We start from the raw sequence: 16,849 nt of genomic DNA, 5'->3' as shown, positions 1-16,849 counted from the left end.
CAAAACCCTGATCTCTTCTTCCTTCTCTGGCCACCTCTCCCACCCTTTCCCCTTCCCTCATTCTGCACCAGCCACACCGGTCTCCTCACTGCTTCGCAAACCACTCACAAGCTCTGACCTCAGGGCCTTTGCAAAGGCCATTTCCCCCACCTGGAAAGCCTTTATTGTACCTATCGCTAAAGCTCATTCTCTCCCTTCACTCAGGTCTCCATTTAAAAGTCACCTCCTCAGAGAAGACTTCTGTGACTGCTCTCTTGAAAATACAGTTTCTCATCTGTCTCTGCCACCTTAGTTTATTTCATGGTACCCCTAACCCCCACCAGAATGTTCCATTTATTTGTTTACTGTCCTCCACTAAAGCCTGTGGATTTTTTTTTTTAAGATTTTATTTATTTATTTGAGAGAGAGAGACAGTGAGAGAAAGCATGAGCGAGGAGAAGGTCAGAGGGAGAAGCAGACTCCCCATGGAGCTGGGAGCCTGATGTGGGATTTGATCCTGCGATTCTGGGATCATGACCTGAGCCGAAGGCAGTCGTCCAACCAACTGAGCCACCCAGGCATCCCAAGCCTGTGGATTTTGTTTCACGCCCTGCTGTACCCATGGCATTAGAACCATGCTTTATTTTTATTTTTTTTAAGATTTTATTTATTTATTTGACAGAGAGAAATCACAAGTAGATGGAGAGGCAGGCAGAGAGAGAGAGAGAGAGAGAGAGAGGGAAGCAGGCTCCCTGCTGAGCAGAGAGCCCGATGCAGGACTCGATCCCAGGACCCTGAGATCATGACCTGAGCGGAAGGCAGTGGCTCAACCCACTGAGCCACCCAGGCGCCCCTAGAACCGTGCTTTAAAAATAAAAGCAGCCATTTTATATTACACTCTATGAATATATTAATATGCTCATGATGACGGTGGTGATAAATTATCAGAGCGCAGCCCCACCCCGGAGTTCACCCCCTGACTCAGGGCCTCCCTGTCTCCAGCTCCCCGCACACCCAGGAGCCGCGCCAACATGGGTTCTCCTAGAAGATGGCTGTCATCGCCTCTTCCCACCTGGTGATTTTTTCAGCTGGACTGTTAGAGAGAGGGAATTCAAGAAATCTGCTGGGAAAGTTTGCCAGGCTAGAAAATGAATGTTTACAGTAAGGTCAGAGGCAAGCAGAAACGCATGTGTGCTGAAGGGACAGTGAGGGAACATAAAGCGGGCTACGTTAGCGGCGACTACTGCCCACTCCGCGTGCCTGGGGGAGCCAGGCTTTGGGAGAGATCAGATTGGACATTATCCCGGGAATGGCCCCCCTCAGGACTCAGGGCCATCTGGAATGACTGGCCTCACTCCCTGGCACTGGGAAAACCCTCCTCCTGAGGCAGAGGGAGGGCGGGAGTTTCTCCCGTGGAGTTTACTACTTACCTACACGAGTGAATAAGCGTTTCTTTGTTCTAGCTTTTTCCCAGCGCTGCAGACAAAGGCAAATTTCTCTCTCTTTCCTCTGCTGCTTTATAATTTTTTATTCTTTCTTTATTTTTAAAAATTTTTTAAATATTTTAATTTATTTTATTTTTTTTACTTTCAGCCTAACAGTATTCATTATTTTTGCACCACACCCAGTGCTCCATGCAATCCGTGCCCTCTATAATACCCACCACCTGCTACCCCAACCTCCCACCCCCTCTTTATTTTTTTAAATGTTTTATTTATTTATTTGAGAGAGAGGAGAAGGAGTGGGGAAAGACAGAGGGAGAAGGGGAAGCAGACTCCCAGCTGAGCAGGGAGCCTGACTGGGACTTGACCAGAGGACCCTGAGATCATGACCCCAGCCAAAGGCAGACGCTTAACTGACTGAGCCACCCACATGCCCCCAAAGAATAATTTAATGTCTCTCTGTGGCAAACACTCTCTAGGTTCTGAGAGTATAATAGTGAGCAAGACAGAGAAAGTGCCTGCCTTGAGGTGCTAACGTTGCCATGAGGAATACAATTTTAGGGAAATCACTATCTTTAAACCACTCTGGGGGCTGTTTGTTATGCAGCAAATGCTAACTGATACACTAATGAACCAATGGAATGTGATAGTGACTTTGGTGAGTGTGTGTGAGAGGAAAACTGGTGGAGTCTGTTAAGACTTCTTAGAGACAGTGACATCTGGACAGTTTGGAACGACAAGAAGGGAACACATGAAAGGGTCAGGAAACAGTGAATGCACACATCCTAAGGTATGGTTCACAGAAGAGCACAGCTGAGAAAGACCGAAGTGGACAGGGAATGCTTCCACACAAGCTGGGGGGCAAGTTGTTGGGGGGGGGTGTTGGGGACTGGCCCCAGGTGTTCATTCTGGTATAATTTATACCTATGTCCATTTAACTAAATATTTAATAATGACAGTTCTCAAATTATGAGAATAATGATCTAAATAGAGAACACAGTATATATTCTTTTGGTTAAATATTTTAATAAGATAAAGAGGCACCTCTTTCTTCTCAATATGACAATATGAATTTTATAATATGAATTTTACCCTTAAAGGTTATGGAAGGGGGTACATGTTATGAGAAAGATTAGGATTAAAACAATAAATCCTGGGGCACGTGGGTGGCTCAGTGAGGTAAGCATCTGTGTTCGGCTCAGGTCATGGTCCTGGAGTGCTGGGATCAGCCTGTGCAGTGCTCTCCCTGCTAAGCGGGGAGTCTGCTTCTCCCCATGTTCCTTCCCCTCCCTCGTGTACTCTCTCTCCCTCTCTCAAATAAATAAATAAAAATAAAAATAAATTTTAAAAAATTAGGTGCACATACACAAAATAAAAACCCAAAGTTGAAACAGAAAGGAAGGGGATTGGTTGGGTGACCCCAAACCGGAAGTGCAGAGAGGAGTGTAAGGGTTGGGGCTGCGGGGTGGGGGGGGGGTGGTTAACGGGAGATGTGTTGTCATGGAAACCACAGCACTGACTTCCATCCAGAGGGCTTCAAAAGTATTTTTAGATCTGCTGGTAATCACTGTGGGTCCCTGGCAGGCGAGGGAGCAGGTAGCTAACTCTATGTAACACACACATGCACACACATACACGTACCTTCACCCACCCATACACGTGCACATACACACACAAACACATACATATGTGTCATTGTATGTTTACAAATATATCTATTTATATATTCCTTTTGATATTTAAAAACAAATTAAAATTTTGTGTTTTTTTAATTTTTAAAAGATTTTTTTAATTTATTTGAAAGAGCGTGACAGGGAGCACAAGCAGGCGGCTCCCTGCTAAGCAGGGAGCTAGACCTGGGACTTGATCCCAGAACCCTGGGATCGTATCCTGAGCTGAAGGCAAACGCTTAACAAAGTAAGCCGCCAAGTCACCCCAAATTAAAATCTTTAACCTCAAACATTTATTTATGTATCTTGTATGTGTTTTTGGAACACTTAGCAATCTGCTTCTCTGATGGATCCCTGATGGATACACTGATAGGCATCCATGCAATAAGGGGTTAACTCAGCAGGCCGGGGTTGTCCAAACCCGCACATTCCAAGGAAATGACTGGCTCTTTTTTTTTTTTTTTAAGATTTTATTTATTTATTAGATTCATTTACTTGACAGAGAGAGACACAGTGAGAGAGAGAACACAAGCAGGGGGAGTGGGAGAGGGAGAAGCAGGCTTCCTGCCGAGCAGGGAGCCCGATGCAGGGCTCAATCCCAGGACCCTGGGATCATGACCTGAGCAGCTGCTTAATGACTGAGCCACCCAGGTGCCCCGAAATGACTGGCTCTTGACCCACTCCTAGTTGACCTCTAAACCCTTGGAGAATCCCATACTAACAACGCCATTCATCATGGGGGCCTTGAGCCATGCACTATCACTTTGACCTCTGGAGTCAAAGAGGCAGAGTGAGCTCAGCTACACAGGGGCTCCACACCTATGTGATGGACCCAGAAATAAACATAGTGCACACTGTGGCTCAGGTGAGCTGACCTGTAGGCAATACTGTGTGATGTGCTGTCACCCATTGTTGCTGGAAAAAGTCAACTCTGTTCATATGACTCCACTGGGAGAGACAACTTAAAGCTCATGCCTGGTCTCCCCTAGACTCTACCCTATCTATTCTTTCTCATTTGCTGATTTCACTAGTTCAAGTCATCAGGACATTCCACAGGAAACCACTGTCCCGACTTTTTTTTTTTTTTAAAGATTTTATTTATTTATTTGACAGAGAGATATCACAAGTAGGCAGAGAGGCAGGCAGAGAGAGAGGAGGAAGCAGGCTCCCTATTGAGCAGAGAGCCCGATGCGGGACTCGATCCCAGGACCCTGAGATCATGACTTGAGCCAAAGGCAGGGGCTTAACCCACTGAGCCACCCAGGCGCCCCACTGTCCCGACTTCTAATAGCCTAGATAGATTATGTCTGTCTCCTGAACTTCATGTAATAAATGGGGTCATACCATACATGCTTTTGTGTCTGGTTTCTTTGGCATAACATCATAGTTGCAAGATTTGTCCACACTGTTGGAGTGTAGTTGTAGCTCATCCTTTCTAACCGAGTAATATTTTATTGTTGGAACACACCACAATTATCCATTCTGTTGGATAGCTTCTAGACCACAGCTCTTATGACTCGTGTTGCAATGAATATACTTCCCATCCAACCCCCACGTCTTTTAGTGAACACACTTCTGTTGGGTATATGCATCTGGGATTGGAGTTCCCAGGTTGTAGAGCTTTCATACATTTTGCTTTAGTAGATACAGCTAAAGAGTTTTCCAAAATTCACATTGTCGCCAGCCATGCATCTGTATGAGAGTTTTGGCTGCTCTTTTCTTCATCAATGCTGGGCGTTTTTGTGCTTTCTCAATTGATCTATTCTCAATCAGCAACTTTACAATAGCTCCCTGTGTTAGCGCTAGATTTCATTACAAGTTGCCAGAATTTTCTAATGAGAATATCCCATTTGGTAGCAATTAAGCTATACCCTCTTGGTGCTTTCTGGGACCCACCAATTCAACCATCCCCGGTTCACTGGAGAGAGCATAAAAGAAAAGTCTGCTCAACAGTGGGAAGGCCCCTCGGGACTCCTGCTGTTACAATACTAAAAAGAGCCGGCTGTGTGTCTGGACCAAATACACATTTTGACAAAATACTGAGTGGCTGGGTATTTGGTCACAGGCAAAGGTGGAATAGAATCGATAGATATTCTTTCGATTTCGATTTTCTATCGAAAGATCAATAGAATAAACTTCAGGGAACATAGGAACAAACCTGAAAAATTATCAAAACCCTTAAATTCGTATCACAACTTTATTTTTTCAAAATGTATTTGCTAGTGTCACTTAGTAGCACAGATGGCTAACAAGACATTTTTGACCAGTGTTGATGATGACATGTCACCAATCTTTGTTGGGGTGCCTGGGTGGCTCAGTGGGTTAAAGCCTCTGCCTTCAGCTCAGGTCATGATCCCAGGGTCCTGGGATTGAACCCCTCATCAGGCTTTCTGTTCATCAGGGAGTCTCCTTCCTCCTCTCTCTCTGCCTGCCTCTCTGCCTACTTGTAGATCTCTCTGTCAAATAAATAAGTAAAATCTTAAAAAAAAAAAAAGATTTCCTTCTTTGATAAAAGTAACTGACTATAGTAGAAAATCTGTTTCCCCTTCCGTTCACAAGATGGAAGATCTGGTTGATGGTGATGATGCTATTTCACTGAAACAATCCCACAGAACTGAAAATCCCATGAAAGTGCATCCTTGTGTCCTGCTTGGAAAAGCTGTTTAGGGGAATCTTTTTTGAGGAGCTGACTTAAGGCTGTTGCTTTCTTTTCTTTTGTAGTAAGGCTTTATTAATCATCATTGATCATCATTGTAGTTCACCTTTGCGGGATCTTCTAATGATCTCTTGCTGCCTAACAGGCAACCCCAAGCCTTAGTAGTGTACACACTGTTTTGATACATTCATTGACTCTGTGTGTCAGGAATTCACCAGGGGACAACACTGATGGTTTGTTTCTGCTACATGACGGCTGGTCCTCAACTGGGAAGATGTAAATGATTGGGAGTGAGTCAAATGGTTGGGAGATAGAATCATCTAGAAGCTTCCTTACTCACATGTCTGGTGCCTGGGCCAAGATCATCTGAAGTTTGGGCTCAGTTGGGAATTGTCGATCAGAGAACACGCATGCGGCTTTGCCAGTTGGCTTGAGCTTCCTCACAACATGGCAGCCAGAGGCTAGTTGACCATCTTCTTCCTTGGAGCTCAGGGATCCAAGAATGGCAGTGTCTCGACAAACAAGGAAGAAGTCGCATGGCCCTTTATTACATGAGAAGTCACACAGATTCCCTTTCCTGATGCTCTTGGCCCAATCATTTCCCCTTGACCACACTCTCTGTTGGTTAAAGAATTTACAAGTCTGCTCAGATTCAATAAGAGGGACGTAGATCACCACCTTTCAATAGGAATATCAAAAAAATTACAGCCACATTTTATTTTTTTTAAGATTTTATTTATTTATCAGAGAGAGAGAGGGGAGAGAGCGAGCACAGGCAGACAGAATGGCAGGCAGAGGCAGAGGGAGAAGCAGGCTCCCCACCGAGCAAGGAGCCCGATGTGGGACTCGATCCCAGGACGCTGGGATCATGACATGAGCCGAAGGCAGCTGCTTAACCAACTGAGCCACCCAGGCGTCCCGACAGCCACATTTTAAAACTACTGTGCGATGATACACATTCATTCTTCAGCTGATTAATAGAATTTCCACAGGTGAGGTACATAAGATTTTTTTTTTTTACATAATATTTTTAAACTCTAGTTACAGCTGGAGTGTTTATTGGAATGATATACTCAGATTTAACAATATGAATGATGTCCTTTTTTTTTTTTTTTTTTTTTTTTGTTCATGAAATATCATGGGACCTTGGGCACGCACACCCATGCCTCGAGCTCAAAGGATCGATCCCACCCAAGTTCAGGGATGCCAGCGGAGCCGCATTTGGCTATTTGGTCTTGCAAAGGCCCCAGTTCCAAAATGGAATCCAAATCACAGATTTTGGTTGAATACTTGGGCCACAATTGTACTTTGCTGCATCTTTCATATGTTATGTCCCTGAACCTTCAGAGTGCTGATGAGGAAGGTTTTTATTGGTATTCCTTTTAGGGAAAAGAGGAGGGAGTTTGGAGAGCTCAGTCTCCGAGGCTGCGCAGCCAGTAAGCAGCATTGCCAGGTGTATGGTTGAGTCCTGACAGGAAACAGCACCTCTAACGAGTCATTGAGAAGCGCAGCATTAACGATCAACAAAGGTGTTGCCTGCGGGCAGCAAGCTGAGGGAGCCAGCAAGGAGAGTCGAGGCTATACCCAGGCGTGAAGGACATGTGGGGCGGAAGGTGGGAGTTTCTAGAAGCTCCTGGATGTTTCTGAAACTAGGATAACGGTGAGCGAATGAAAGGGTTGTCCGGAGCTGGGGCTTTGTTTGTTAGAGGAACTCGGAGGGGGTGTGGCGACTAAGCGGCTCTTTCCTCTCGCCCTCGGGTTTCTGGTGGTTCCCAGGGGTCCCGTGGGCTGAACCCAGCAGAAAGGCAGAGGTTAGGAGGACTAGTTGGTTGCCATCGTGGAAGTCAGGACACTCCGCCCCGGTCCCCGAGGCCCACGTTCAACTGAAGTGTGGAAAGAGTGCGTCTGGAGGGACAATCGACGAACGCGCAGACCCTTTGCTCGAGGAGCTGCTGAACGCCCCCACCCCCACTCTCGCGCTGGGATCTCCAGCCTGGAGCGCGCTTCCGGAGCGCTGGCCGGTTGCCATGGCGACCGCGGGAGCGGCAAGGACGCAAGTGCGCAAGCGCGCGCTGCGACGCCGGCCCCTGTTCCGCGCAGCTGCCGGGATCCGGGGGAGACGACGAGTGACCCGCCGGGGCCGGAGCGGGGGCAGACGTCCTCTCCTCGGCGCGTTCCCGGGAAGCAACCGAGCCGGCTCCTGGCGAGCGGCGGCATCCCGGCGGCCTGTCCCCGGCCCGATTACGGGCTGGGCAGTCGGGGGCGGGGCTGCGAGATCCTTGCCGGGAGGCTCTGGGGCAGGGCCGAGCGCAGTTTTTGGCCGGTCGCAGGACACCTGTGAGCACCCGGGGCCTGGTTTGGGGAGGAGGGGCCTGGGAAAGCGCGAGGAGGCCTCTAGGCCCGCAGCGCAGGGGGAGGGCAGCTGAGATCTCTGAGCCTGGCCGTCTTCTGGGGAATCTGACCTCCCTCTCCTGTCACCTTACAGGATTAATATCTGGGGACCGCTGCCTCCTTCGGCCACCTTATAGACTGTCGAGTGCGCGTGGGATTAGAGGCGCTAGGTGTCCGCACCATGGCCATGAACCTTCTGGAGGACTGGTGCCGGGGGATGGAAGTGGACATCCATAGGTCCCTGATGGTCACGGGCATCCCCGAGGACTGTGGTCAAGCGGAAATTGAGGAGACTTTGAATGGGGTCCTCTCCCCGCTGGGCCCATACTTTGTGCTCAATAAGATTTTCCTGCGGGAAGAGAATGCCAAAGCTGCCCTAATTGAGGTGGGAGAGGGTGTGAATCTCAGGGCCATTCCTCGGGAGTTCCCAGGAAGGGGGGGCGTCTGGAGAGTGATTTGTAGAGACCCCACCCAGGATGCTGAGTTTTTAAAAAATCTGAATGAATTCCTGGATTCTGAGGGGCGTACCTGGGAGGATGTGGTCCGCCTGCTCCAGCTTGGCCAGCCCTCACGGCCCCAGAATCGGCCTTCACAGAACTGGGCAGATGCTTTGGGGGTGCTCTTGGGGGCAGTGGTGCAGATCGTCTTCTACATGGATGCTGAGATCCGCAGCCGTGAGGAAGCCGGGGCTGAAGAAGGTGCTGATGACCAGGTAGCTTCAGCCTCAACCTCAGGCGCGCGGAGGAAGGTGAAGAAGGAGCCAGGGTGGGCTGCCGAAATAGGTTCCGCTTTGAAGATGGAAAATCTCGTCAGCTGCAACGACCCAGAAGACGAAGGTGACCCTCCGAAACCTCTGGTTCGTAGGGCTGGAGCTAAAAGTCGCTCCAGGAAGAAGAAGCAGAAAAAAAGACCCAAGCAGGAATCCGTGCTCTGGAGGAAGCCCAGAGGCCGCCGTTTCAACAGCTCGGCCTCCTTGGAGGATCCTGAGGCTGCTGGGGCTGAAAACATGGAGGTCTCCGATTCCATCAGGAGCAAAAGGAAGCTGCGCGTGAAGCAGGAGGAGTCGGCCTTAAAGAAGCCCGTGGCAAAATGTGCCTGGAGGGCTCCCAGCAGCTCATCCCATGACTCGCGGTCAGAAGTTGTGAGCCCTGGGGTTGCTTCACAGTCAGACCAAGGTGGCGGTCGGGAGGGCCCCCCAAAGAAGAAGGCCATGGGCTGGGCCTTGGCAAAGAGCCCTGTCCCTGTGAGAAAGAAGAAGAAGGTGAGCTTGGGCCCTGTTTCGTATGTCCTTGTCGAGTCAGAAGATGCCAAGAAGAAGCCAGCGATGGGGAAGAAAGGGCCGAGCTCAAGACGAGATGGGTTGTTTCAGAAGGCCCCACGAGGCCCCCAGCCGGTGGGGTTGCTGGCCTCCACTTCTCGGGGCCCAAAGGCCAAGCCAGAAGGTTCTCTTCAGGCCTCCAGTGGTCAGAATGGCAACAGAAGTCACTTGGGTTGTGCCGGCGAACAGCTGAGTGGAGAATCCGAGCAGGAGAGACAGGTGGGCGCAGAGGCGCTTAGGGCCGTCGCAGGTCAGGTGGAGCTCGAGGAGGACGCGAGCATGGCGGAGGGGGCGGGTGTCCCACCAGCTGAGGTTTTAGAGGGTGGAAGCCCTGACCTTCCTCCTAGAAGCCCCTGAAGGCCAACCTTGGGGACATCTATGAGCAGGAGGTGGAAGGGCGAACCCCCCACCTCTCCTTTGTTGGTGAGTGTCATTGTGGGGGTCCCAGGTCGTTCTGCCACATCCTCCAACCCAACTCCCTTCATCAGAATCGAATAGTGGGGAGTGAGAACATTTGTCAGGGTCCATGACTTGGAGGGTCAAGTTTTCTGGAAGCCTGGTTGGGGGATAGACATTTTCAAGCACTTAAAAGGTCCAAGGAAGTAAGAAAGAAATTCCAAAGAACACCTCCTTCCCTGGTGAGATCTTCTAATTTATCCACAGAACCCAGAAAGCCTTGATTTGGGGGACAACCTGCGATGAGCTGAAGGAAGACCAAGGACGAAGCATCCAATGGGGAGCAAAGTTTTTCTCCTTATGGAACACACCATGACTTTGACATGTAGGAACCCAGTTTGAGGAGATGGGACTTTCAGAGAAAAACCATCTGCAAGCTCTTTGGTGGGAGAGACAAGGGAGGGAGGTGCACCTCTCTGCTCTTCTCTCTGCCAGCCCTGCTTTTGCCCCTCCCCCTCAACTCACCTTCAGAGGTTGGAGAGTTGCTAAGCAGACTGGGAAAATCCTAGAATATTCACTTTTCCTTACAAAGGCAGGGCCCCCTTGTTCTGCCTCTCATTCTTGCTCCCTGCTTCCCGGAGAGTGAGCCGGTGTCTGCATGCAGGGCCTGGCGTTTTCTCCCATCTTCTGTGTGCTTCGCCGACCAGGAAGTTAAGCAGACATCTTCAAAGCAGACCTGCCTTTCTTGGTGCCTGTGTTCTTCCGCTTCCATCCTCATTAGCCTGCCAGAGGGCAGGAAGGTCCCAGGAGTTAGTTCTGGAGGAAAAGAGTGTGCGCTTAGGCTTTGAAGTGTTTGAGATCTAGGTTCTGTCAATAAAAACAGTACTTGGGTTCCCATTTGGAGTCAGATGCTCTCAGGAAGCCTGTGGGGAGGAGGGGTGATGGGTAGGGAAGGACTCAGGCCCTGTTGGCTTTCCAGCCCTGAGTCCATCCAGCGCCACCAAACCCTCCACATTATAATAAGAAAGGAAAAAAATTCTTTAAAAAGTCAGCTGTTAATTTCTGTTCTCTGAATAGACTAGCATACTGTATCTGTGTGTGTGTGTGTGTGTGTGTGTGTAGGGGAAAGGGGCGGGATACCCAACATAAGTGGTTCTCAAACAGTATCCCAGGAGACCCAAGGCATGCTCAAAGATGTAATCCAAATCTATTTTTCTCACGTCTTTAAAAAAAAAAAAAAAGCTGGAACTTGAACTCGTCCTAAGGAAAACCTATCAGATAGGAGACAATCAGAATGTTACCTTGTGTTCCTAAGTGAGCCTGATTTTGCGCAGGTCTCCAGTGAATTGTTTCTGCCATCTGTTTGCATACAGCCGGACTTCTTGTAAGTGTGGCTGATGAGAGCGAGGTTGCGAGTGGGAGAGCCGGCGTCCCGCGCATGCTCTGTAGCGCAGCACTCTGGAAGAAGTCTCCATTTGTAACTCATACGGCCTTGGTACGCTGCGGTGTCCAGCCGTGAGCCAGCCCGTCCGCCCGTTCCCGTGGCGCTCAGTAATCCTCTCTCATCCCGAAGAGTTTTAGCCCTCCATGAGCCCAGGGGTTCTCTCCTGACTTCAGTTTCTGTGCTCGGGAATGTGCACAGTTGTTAGATGTTGTTAATCATTCCAACTTGAAAATAAACGTCTTGTGACAATTCCAAAAACCTGGGTGAGTCTTCACTGAGGATGCCTGGCTGCGGGGCAGGGAGGAGGGAAGAAATCGGTTTCCACGGCAGCTCTTTGCTCCGCATCCGTGCACGTGGAGGTTTTCCTTGGGTTTGTACAAAAGGCAGGAGCGCCCTGGCCTCTCGAGGTGAGGAGAGCCAGGGACTCCCCAGCACCCGGTTTCAAAACTGGGCCCACTGGATCTTCACTGTGTTAAAAGGTGCCGCCAAGATGGGTAAAGGTAAACGTGTATGTTACAAAGTAAAATGTAGCAAATTAAGTCTGCAGATGCGCTTCTAGGTGAGGTCTTGGATTATTTGAGAAGAGGGCCCCGCCCCAGTGAACAACTAGACTCCCAGCCTGGCGGGAGCTCTTGTCAATCCTGCAAGGATCATCAGTTTTCCGTGACAAAAGATGCCTTTGAGGTGTCCTCTTTGTCCGTGGCCTGCCACCCACGTGAGGGGCTCTCCCCCAGATCTTGGGGTTTCCAGAAGTTTCGGGAACAGGTGACGTGAATTTATCTGAAAATGTTCGTTCGTTTCAAAGAGCAGCTGGAAGAGGAAAACCCTTTCCTCCCCTCCCCTCAGACAGAAGCAGGTTTTTCAGCTACAAATTCAGTTTTTCTCCTGCCCAACACCCTCCCCTGTGAGGTTTTCTGAAAGGTCAATGGAGGTGACCTTTGGAGAGACCAAAAGGGAAGAAGGCATCTGGGGACAGGGGAGGGAATGAGGCGCTCGAGTAGAGGCACTGAGAGGGCTGGGTACTAGGCTTATCGATTGGGTGTTTTTCTCTTCTCCCTCCATGGAAAAGCCGTATCTGGCCAATGTCTTTGAGTACCTCCCGAGATGCAGCACTCCCTCTAGTTCACCCAGGCTGCCAGTAGAATCTGGAAGGCTCATTTGGCCTGAAGTTGGGGGCCACCCAGGGATGGGGACCAGGGAGATGTCGGCAATTCGTCTGTCCGAAAGGAAGCCTCCCAGCCGCTCTCTGGGAGGGGGCCAGCATTCTGCTCAGGGCTGTGCTGGGGGCAAGGCTGGGCCTTTACCATTCCTCTGAGGAAGATGGGAGTGATGCCAAGAGCCTCCGTGTACACCCCTGAGGCCCTGAAGGCCGTGTCCGTGCTCATCCATGAGTTCAGCCAGCCCTGAGGTGTCAGGCATGGGCTCCGTGACAGGCGGGAACCAGTCGAAGATTCCTGCCATCCTGGGACTGGCATTCTGCCGGGAGGTAGACGGGCACACACCGAGCTGCGGATACCGAAGGGATGGTGAATCCAATGCTGAGACACACAGCGGAAAGAGGGTCCAGACGAGGGAGTGCGTATGTGGGAGGGAGCGCTGGCTCTTTCATGTAGTGGTCAGGGAGGGCCTCCTTGAGGAGGTGACATCTAAACACACAGGCAGGAGGAGAGGGAGGGAGACAGGCAGCCGGCTGGTGGCACAGCATCCCAGGCAGAGGGAAGAGTCCGCGTGAAGAATGCCGGGTGCGGCTGAGAGAAGGTGAGGGGGAGGCTGCGGCGCCGCCAGAGCAGGGGGGGACGAGGAGGAAATGAGGAGGTGAGGTCAGGGCTGTTTGGGAGGCTCATAGGCTTCGGAAAGGATGCCCTTCGCCTTCAGTCTGAGTGAGTCGGGAGCCATGGGAGGGTCTGAGCAGAGGGCCGTGATCAGACTTAGGTTTTCACAGGCTGCGGGGTAGGGGTGGAGGGGTGAGGGCGGAGCTGGAAGCCCAGTGAGGAAGGGGGTGACCGCACTAGCAACGGTGACTGGGCCAGGGACCCATGGGGGCTCTAGAAAGAGCTGCCCATTACATGCTGGATCACAACTAGGTGAAGAATAAAGATGTGAGTTTACTGCCTGTTCATACTTTATGTTCAGGGAAAGGCACAAATTCTTCAGTGACCTGTTGGGTGAGTTTTGACATAAATTGGACCATCATCACCATTTTTAAGTGTGCAATTCACAGGGCATCGAGTACATTCACACTGTCCTGCAATTGTCACCAACACTATCCCCCCAGCTCTCTCCATCTTGTGAACTGTAATCTCTGTACACCCCAAGATCAAGAGCGGTGCGCCCCACCCCCGAGCCAGCGGGGCACCCCACCACCACCGTTCAGCTTTCAGTCTCATTGCCTCACTAGTCTGGGCACCTCCTGTAAGTGGCCTCGTACAGCGCTTGTCCTTTTGTGACTGGCTTGCTTCACTGAGAACAACGTCCTCAAGGTTCATCCCTGTGGCTAGTTTTCCTTTTAAAAGATATATCTGCTCGATCAAAGAAAAACTATAAAAAGGATCAGTACAAAAGTTGTAGGTGAAAATACAGATGACTTCATCCATCATTCGGGTGTGAGAGAGGCTTTTCGAAGCAGGTTATAAAACCTAGGGGCCTCGAAAGGAGAAAGATCTGTTGTCAACACAAAGATTTTTTTATAGATTTGCACTTTTTGTGGCAGAAAGGGTGCCAGGCTAGACCAGAGAGCTCCGGGGTCTGTGCTAAAACTCAGCGCAGGGCACATCCAGGCCTGTAGCTCTGTCCCCAGGAGGCCGGCTCTACCCAGCACATGTGTCCGGCTCAGTGACATGTCAGCCACAGCTCCCGAGGATCCAGCCTGGCTCTTGTCCAGGCCTGATGGTCCTGTACTAGCGTGAGAATGCAGGGCAGGTCTCAACATGCCAACACGGTCTCAGGGATCATCTTGGTGCTCTGTGGGAAGGCAGCATTTCTCCTGCGACTTGTGGGACTTTGAGAAAGACAAGTCGTCTTCCGAGGTTAAGCATTTCCATTAACGATACTGCATTTCTTGTTTCAAGCTTCTGGCTCTGTTTCACCAAAGCCCTACCCTGGCTCTGCAAAGGGAGCTCTTGAAAAATCGTTCTCCTAATGGGGAGATACGGAAATTTCGGGGGGGTGGGAGGGAAACATGCTAGGTAGGGGGTGACCACATCATCAAGAAATATGTACATAACATGTAACAATGTAAACTTGCCATACATCGTTTAATTCATTTAGAAGCACAGAGTCTGTGCTTTTTAGCTCTGGAAAGAAAGTGAGGGGAAAAGGATAAACCACAAATGGGTTTATGGCTGGGACAAATGTTAACAGCATTACATAACAGGCATGGGGCTAATTCTTTCACCAAGAGCTAATGGGAAATAAGAAGAAAAAGACAGCCTGACAGAAAAATATAAAAGGCCACGAACAGGTAGTTTAGAGAAAAGAAATCAAGATGCCTAATAAGTGCATGAAAGGAACACTCAACCCCATTCCTATTTAAGAATCAAAAGCAATGAAGTGCCCGGCTCGCTCAGTTGGTGGAACATGTGACTCTTGATCTCGGGGTTGTGAGTTCGAGCCCCACGATCGGTGGAGCGATTACTTAGAAATAAAATCTTTTAAAAATTTTTGAAAAGCAATAAAATATAGTTTTTTGACAATCAGAAATGTAAAAGTTAGATAAAAAGCCACTGTTGGTGAGGCTGTGGGGAAATGGTCGGTCTCACCCACTGCTGGTGGGAAGGCAGATTTGTCCGCAGATGCTCTAGGTGCCTGTGATTTCAGGGCTGATTAAATCCACCGTTGCATTCTTAGGAAGAAATACCATGTGCTGACATGGAAGGCTTTCTAGGCCATCATTTAAGGAGAAATTCACAAGAATGCATTTTAAGATCGCATTTGTTTAAAGAGAAAGGAAGATTTGTGTATAAGTGCTGGTATATGGATAATTTATTTCTCTGAAAGTGATAAGTAGAAAAGCAGTAAGAAACTGTCACTGTTGTTATTTTGGGGAGACAGTAGTGATATCGTGCTTTTAAATACTCTTTGAATATTATAACCACACACAAATCACTAAACAAGGAACAAATTAATTAACTAAATAAAAGCAGCCAGAGAGAATACAACCACTTTAGCGAATTATTGGGAAGTTTCTTAAAACATTAAACCCTTGTCGTGTGACCCCAGGCATTCCAGTCCTAAGTGTTTACCCAACAGACATGAAAACATGTCCACGTAAGCCGCATACATGAATATTCATAACAGCATCTTGCCCATAAGAGCCTGAATCTGGAAATCACTCAAATGTTTTCGTTTCCCTTGGGTAGATTGCTAGCGGCAGCACGTCCATTCAAGGGAATGTCACTAATAACAAAAAGGAATGAAGGACTGATACCCACAATAATATGGACAGATCTCAAAGGCTCTATGGTGAGGGGAAGAAGGCAGCCATTCAATATACATGTGTGCTTGTCTTAGCTCAGAACACCACAGATTAGGTGGCTTATAAACAACAGATATGTATTTCTCACAGTTTTGCACGCTGGATGTCCACGATCAGGGTGCCAGCATGGTTCTGGGGAGGGTCCTCTTCCGGACTGTAGATGGGTGACTTGTCCCTGTACCATCACATGGCGGAGAGAGGACCAGGGATCTCTCTGGGGTCTCATATAAGGGCACGAATCCCTTTCATGACCTAATTACTTCCCCAAAGCCTCTTCTAAAACCATAACATTGGGGGTTTGGATTTCAACATGTGGATTTGGTGTGGAGACACACTTGGCTTATACCATTAATGTATGGTTCCATTTCTGAGAAGTTTCAAGCAGGAAAAACTCACTTATGGGTGAGTAAAAAATCATAGCTGTGCTTGCTTCAGTGGGGGACAGGAGGGCAGGAGGGAAGTCTATGGAGGGGTGGAATGTTTTGTGTCTGGTGGTTACACAGGGGTATACACTGCCCAAACCTACGGACTTAGAATGTGAGTTTAGAATGTGAGCATTTCACTGTCGGTAACTTTTATAACTTCTAACTCTTATAAATGCAATTTTTAAAGATTTTATTTATTTATTTGACAGAGAGAAAGACAGCAAGAGAGGGAACGCAAGCAGGGGGAGTGGGAGAGGGAGAGGCAGGCTTCTCGCTGAGCAGGGAACCCAATGTGGGGCTTGATCCCAGGACCCCAGGATCATGACCTGAGCCAAAGGCAACGCCTAATGACTGAGCCACCCAGGTGCCCCTATAAAAGCAATTTTTGAAAAGTAACCAGGGAGAGATTTTATTTTCATCTTGACCATGCTGTGAGCTGAAAAATTAGCCAGAAAACAGTAATGTCGAACAGTCAAGCCACATCACCAGTGAGGCTGGTTTAATGCATTTTGGGTACAACCATCAATCCTGGGGTAAGCCAGAGCCAGCCCACTCAATGGGCACATATACCCCTCCGATCAGTGTGTTCCTGGGTGGCTCAGTCGGTTGAGCGTCTGACTCTTCGTCTGGGTTCAGATCTTGATCTCAGGGTCT

At 49.1% G+C, this 16,849-nt stretch overlaps 1 protein-coding gene across 1 annotated transcript; it reads left to right on the top strand.

The window, feature by feature from the left end:
* Positions 1 to 7,813: 7,813 nt before the first annotated feature.
* On the top strand, positions 7,814 to 11,554 carry PNMA8A (PNMA family member 8A). The gene is made up of 2 exons (XM_004767793.3): positions 7,814 to 8,084; positions 8,233 to 11,554. The coding sequence occupies exon 2, from the start codon at positions 8,320 to 8,322 to the stop codon at positions 9,811 to 9,813; it is 1,494 nt and encodes a 497-aa protein (XP_004767850.1). The 5' UTR covers positions 7,814 to 8,084; positions 8,233 to 8,319; the 3' UTR covers positions 9,814 to 11,554.
* The last annotated feature ends 5,295 nt before the right edge of the window (positions 11,555 to 16,849 follow it).

Source organism: Mustela putorius, unplaced genomic scaffold, assembly GCF_011764305.1.
Source record: "Mustela putorius furo isolate JIRA1106 unplaced genomic scaffold, ASM1176430v1.1 tig00000196_pilon_pilon_pilon, whole genome shotgun sequence".
NCBI lineage: Eukaryota > Metazoa > Chordata > Mammalia > Carnivora > Mustelidae > Mustela > Mustela putorius.
The sequence above is the reverse complement of the archived record's forward strand: the minus strand, read 5'-3'. Positions and strand labels throughout refer to the sequence as shown.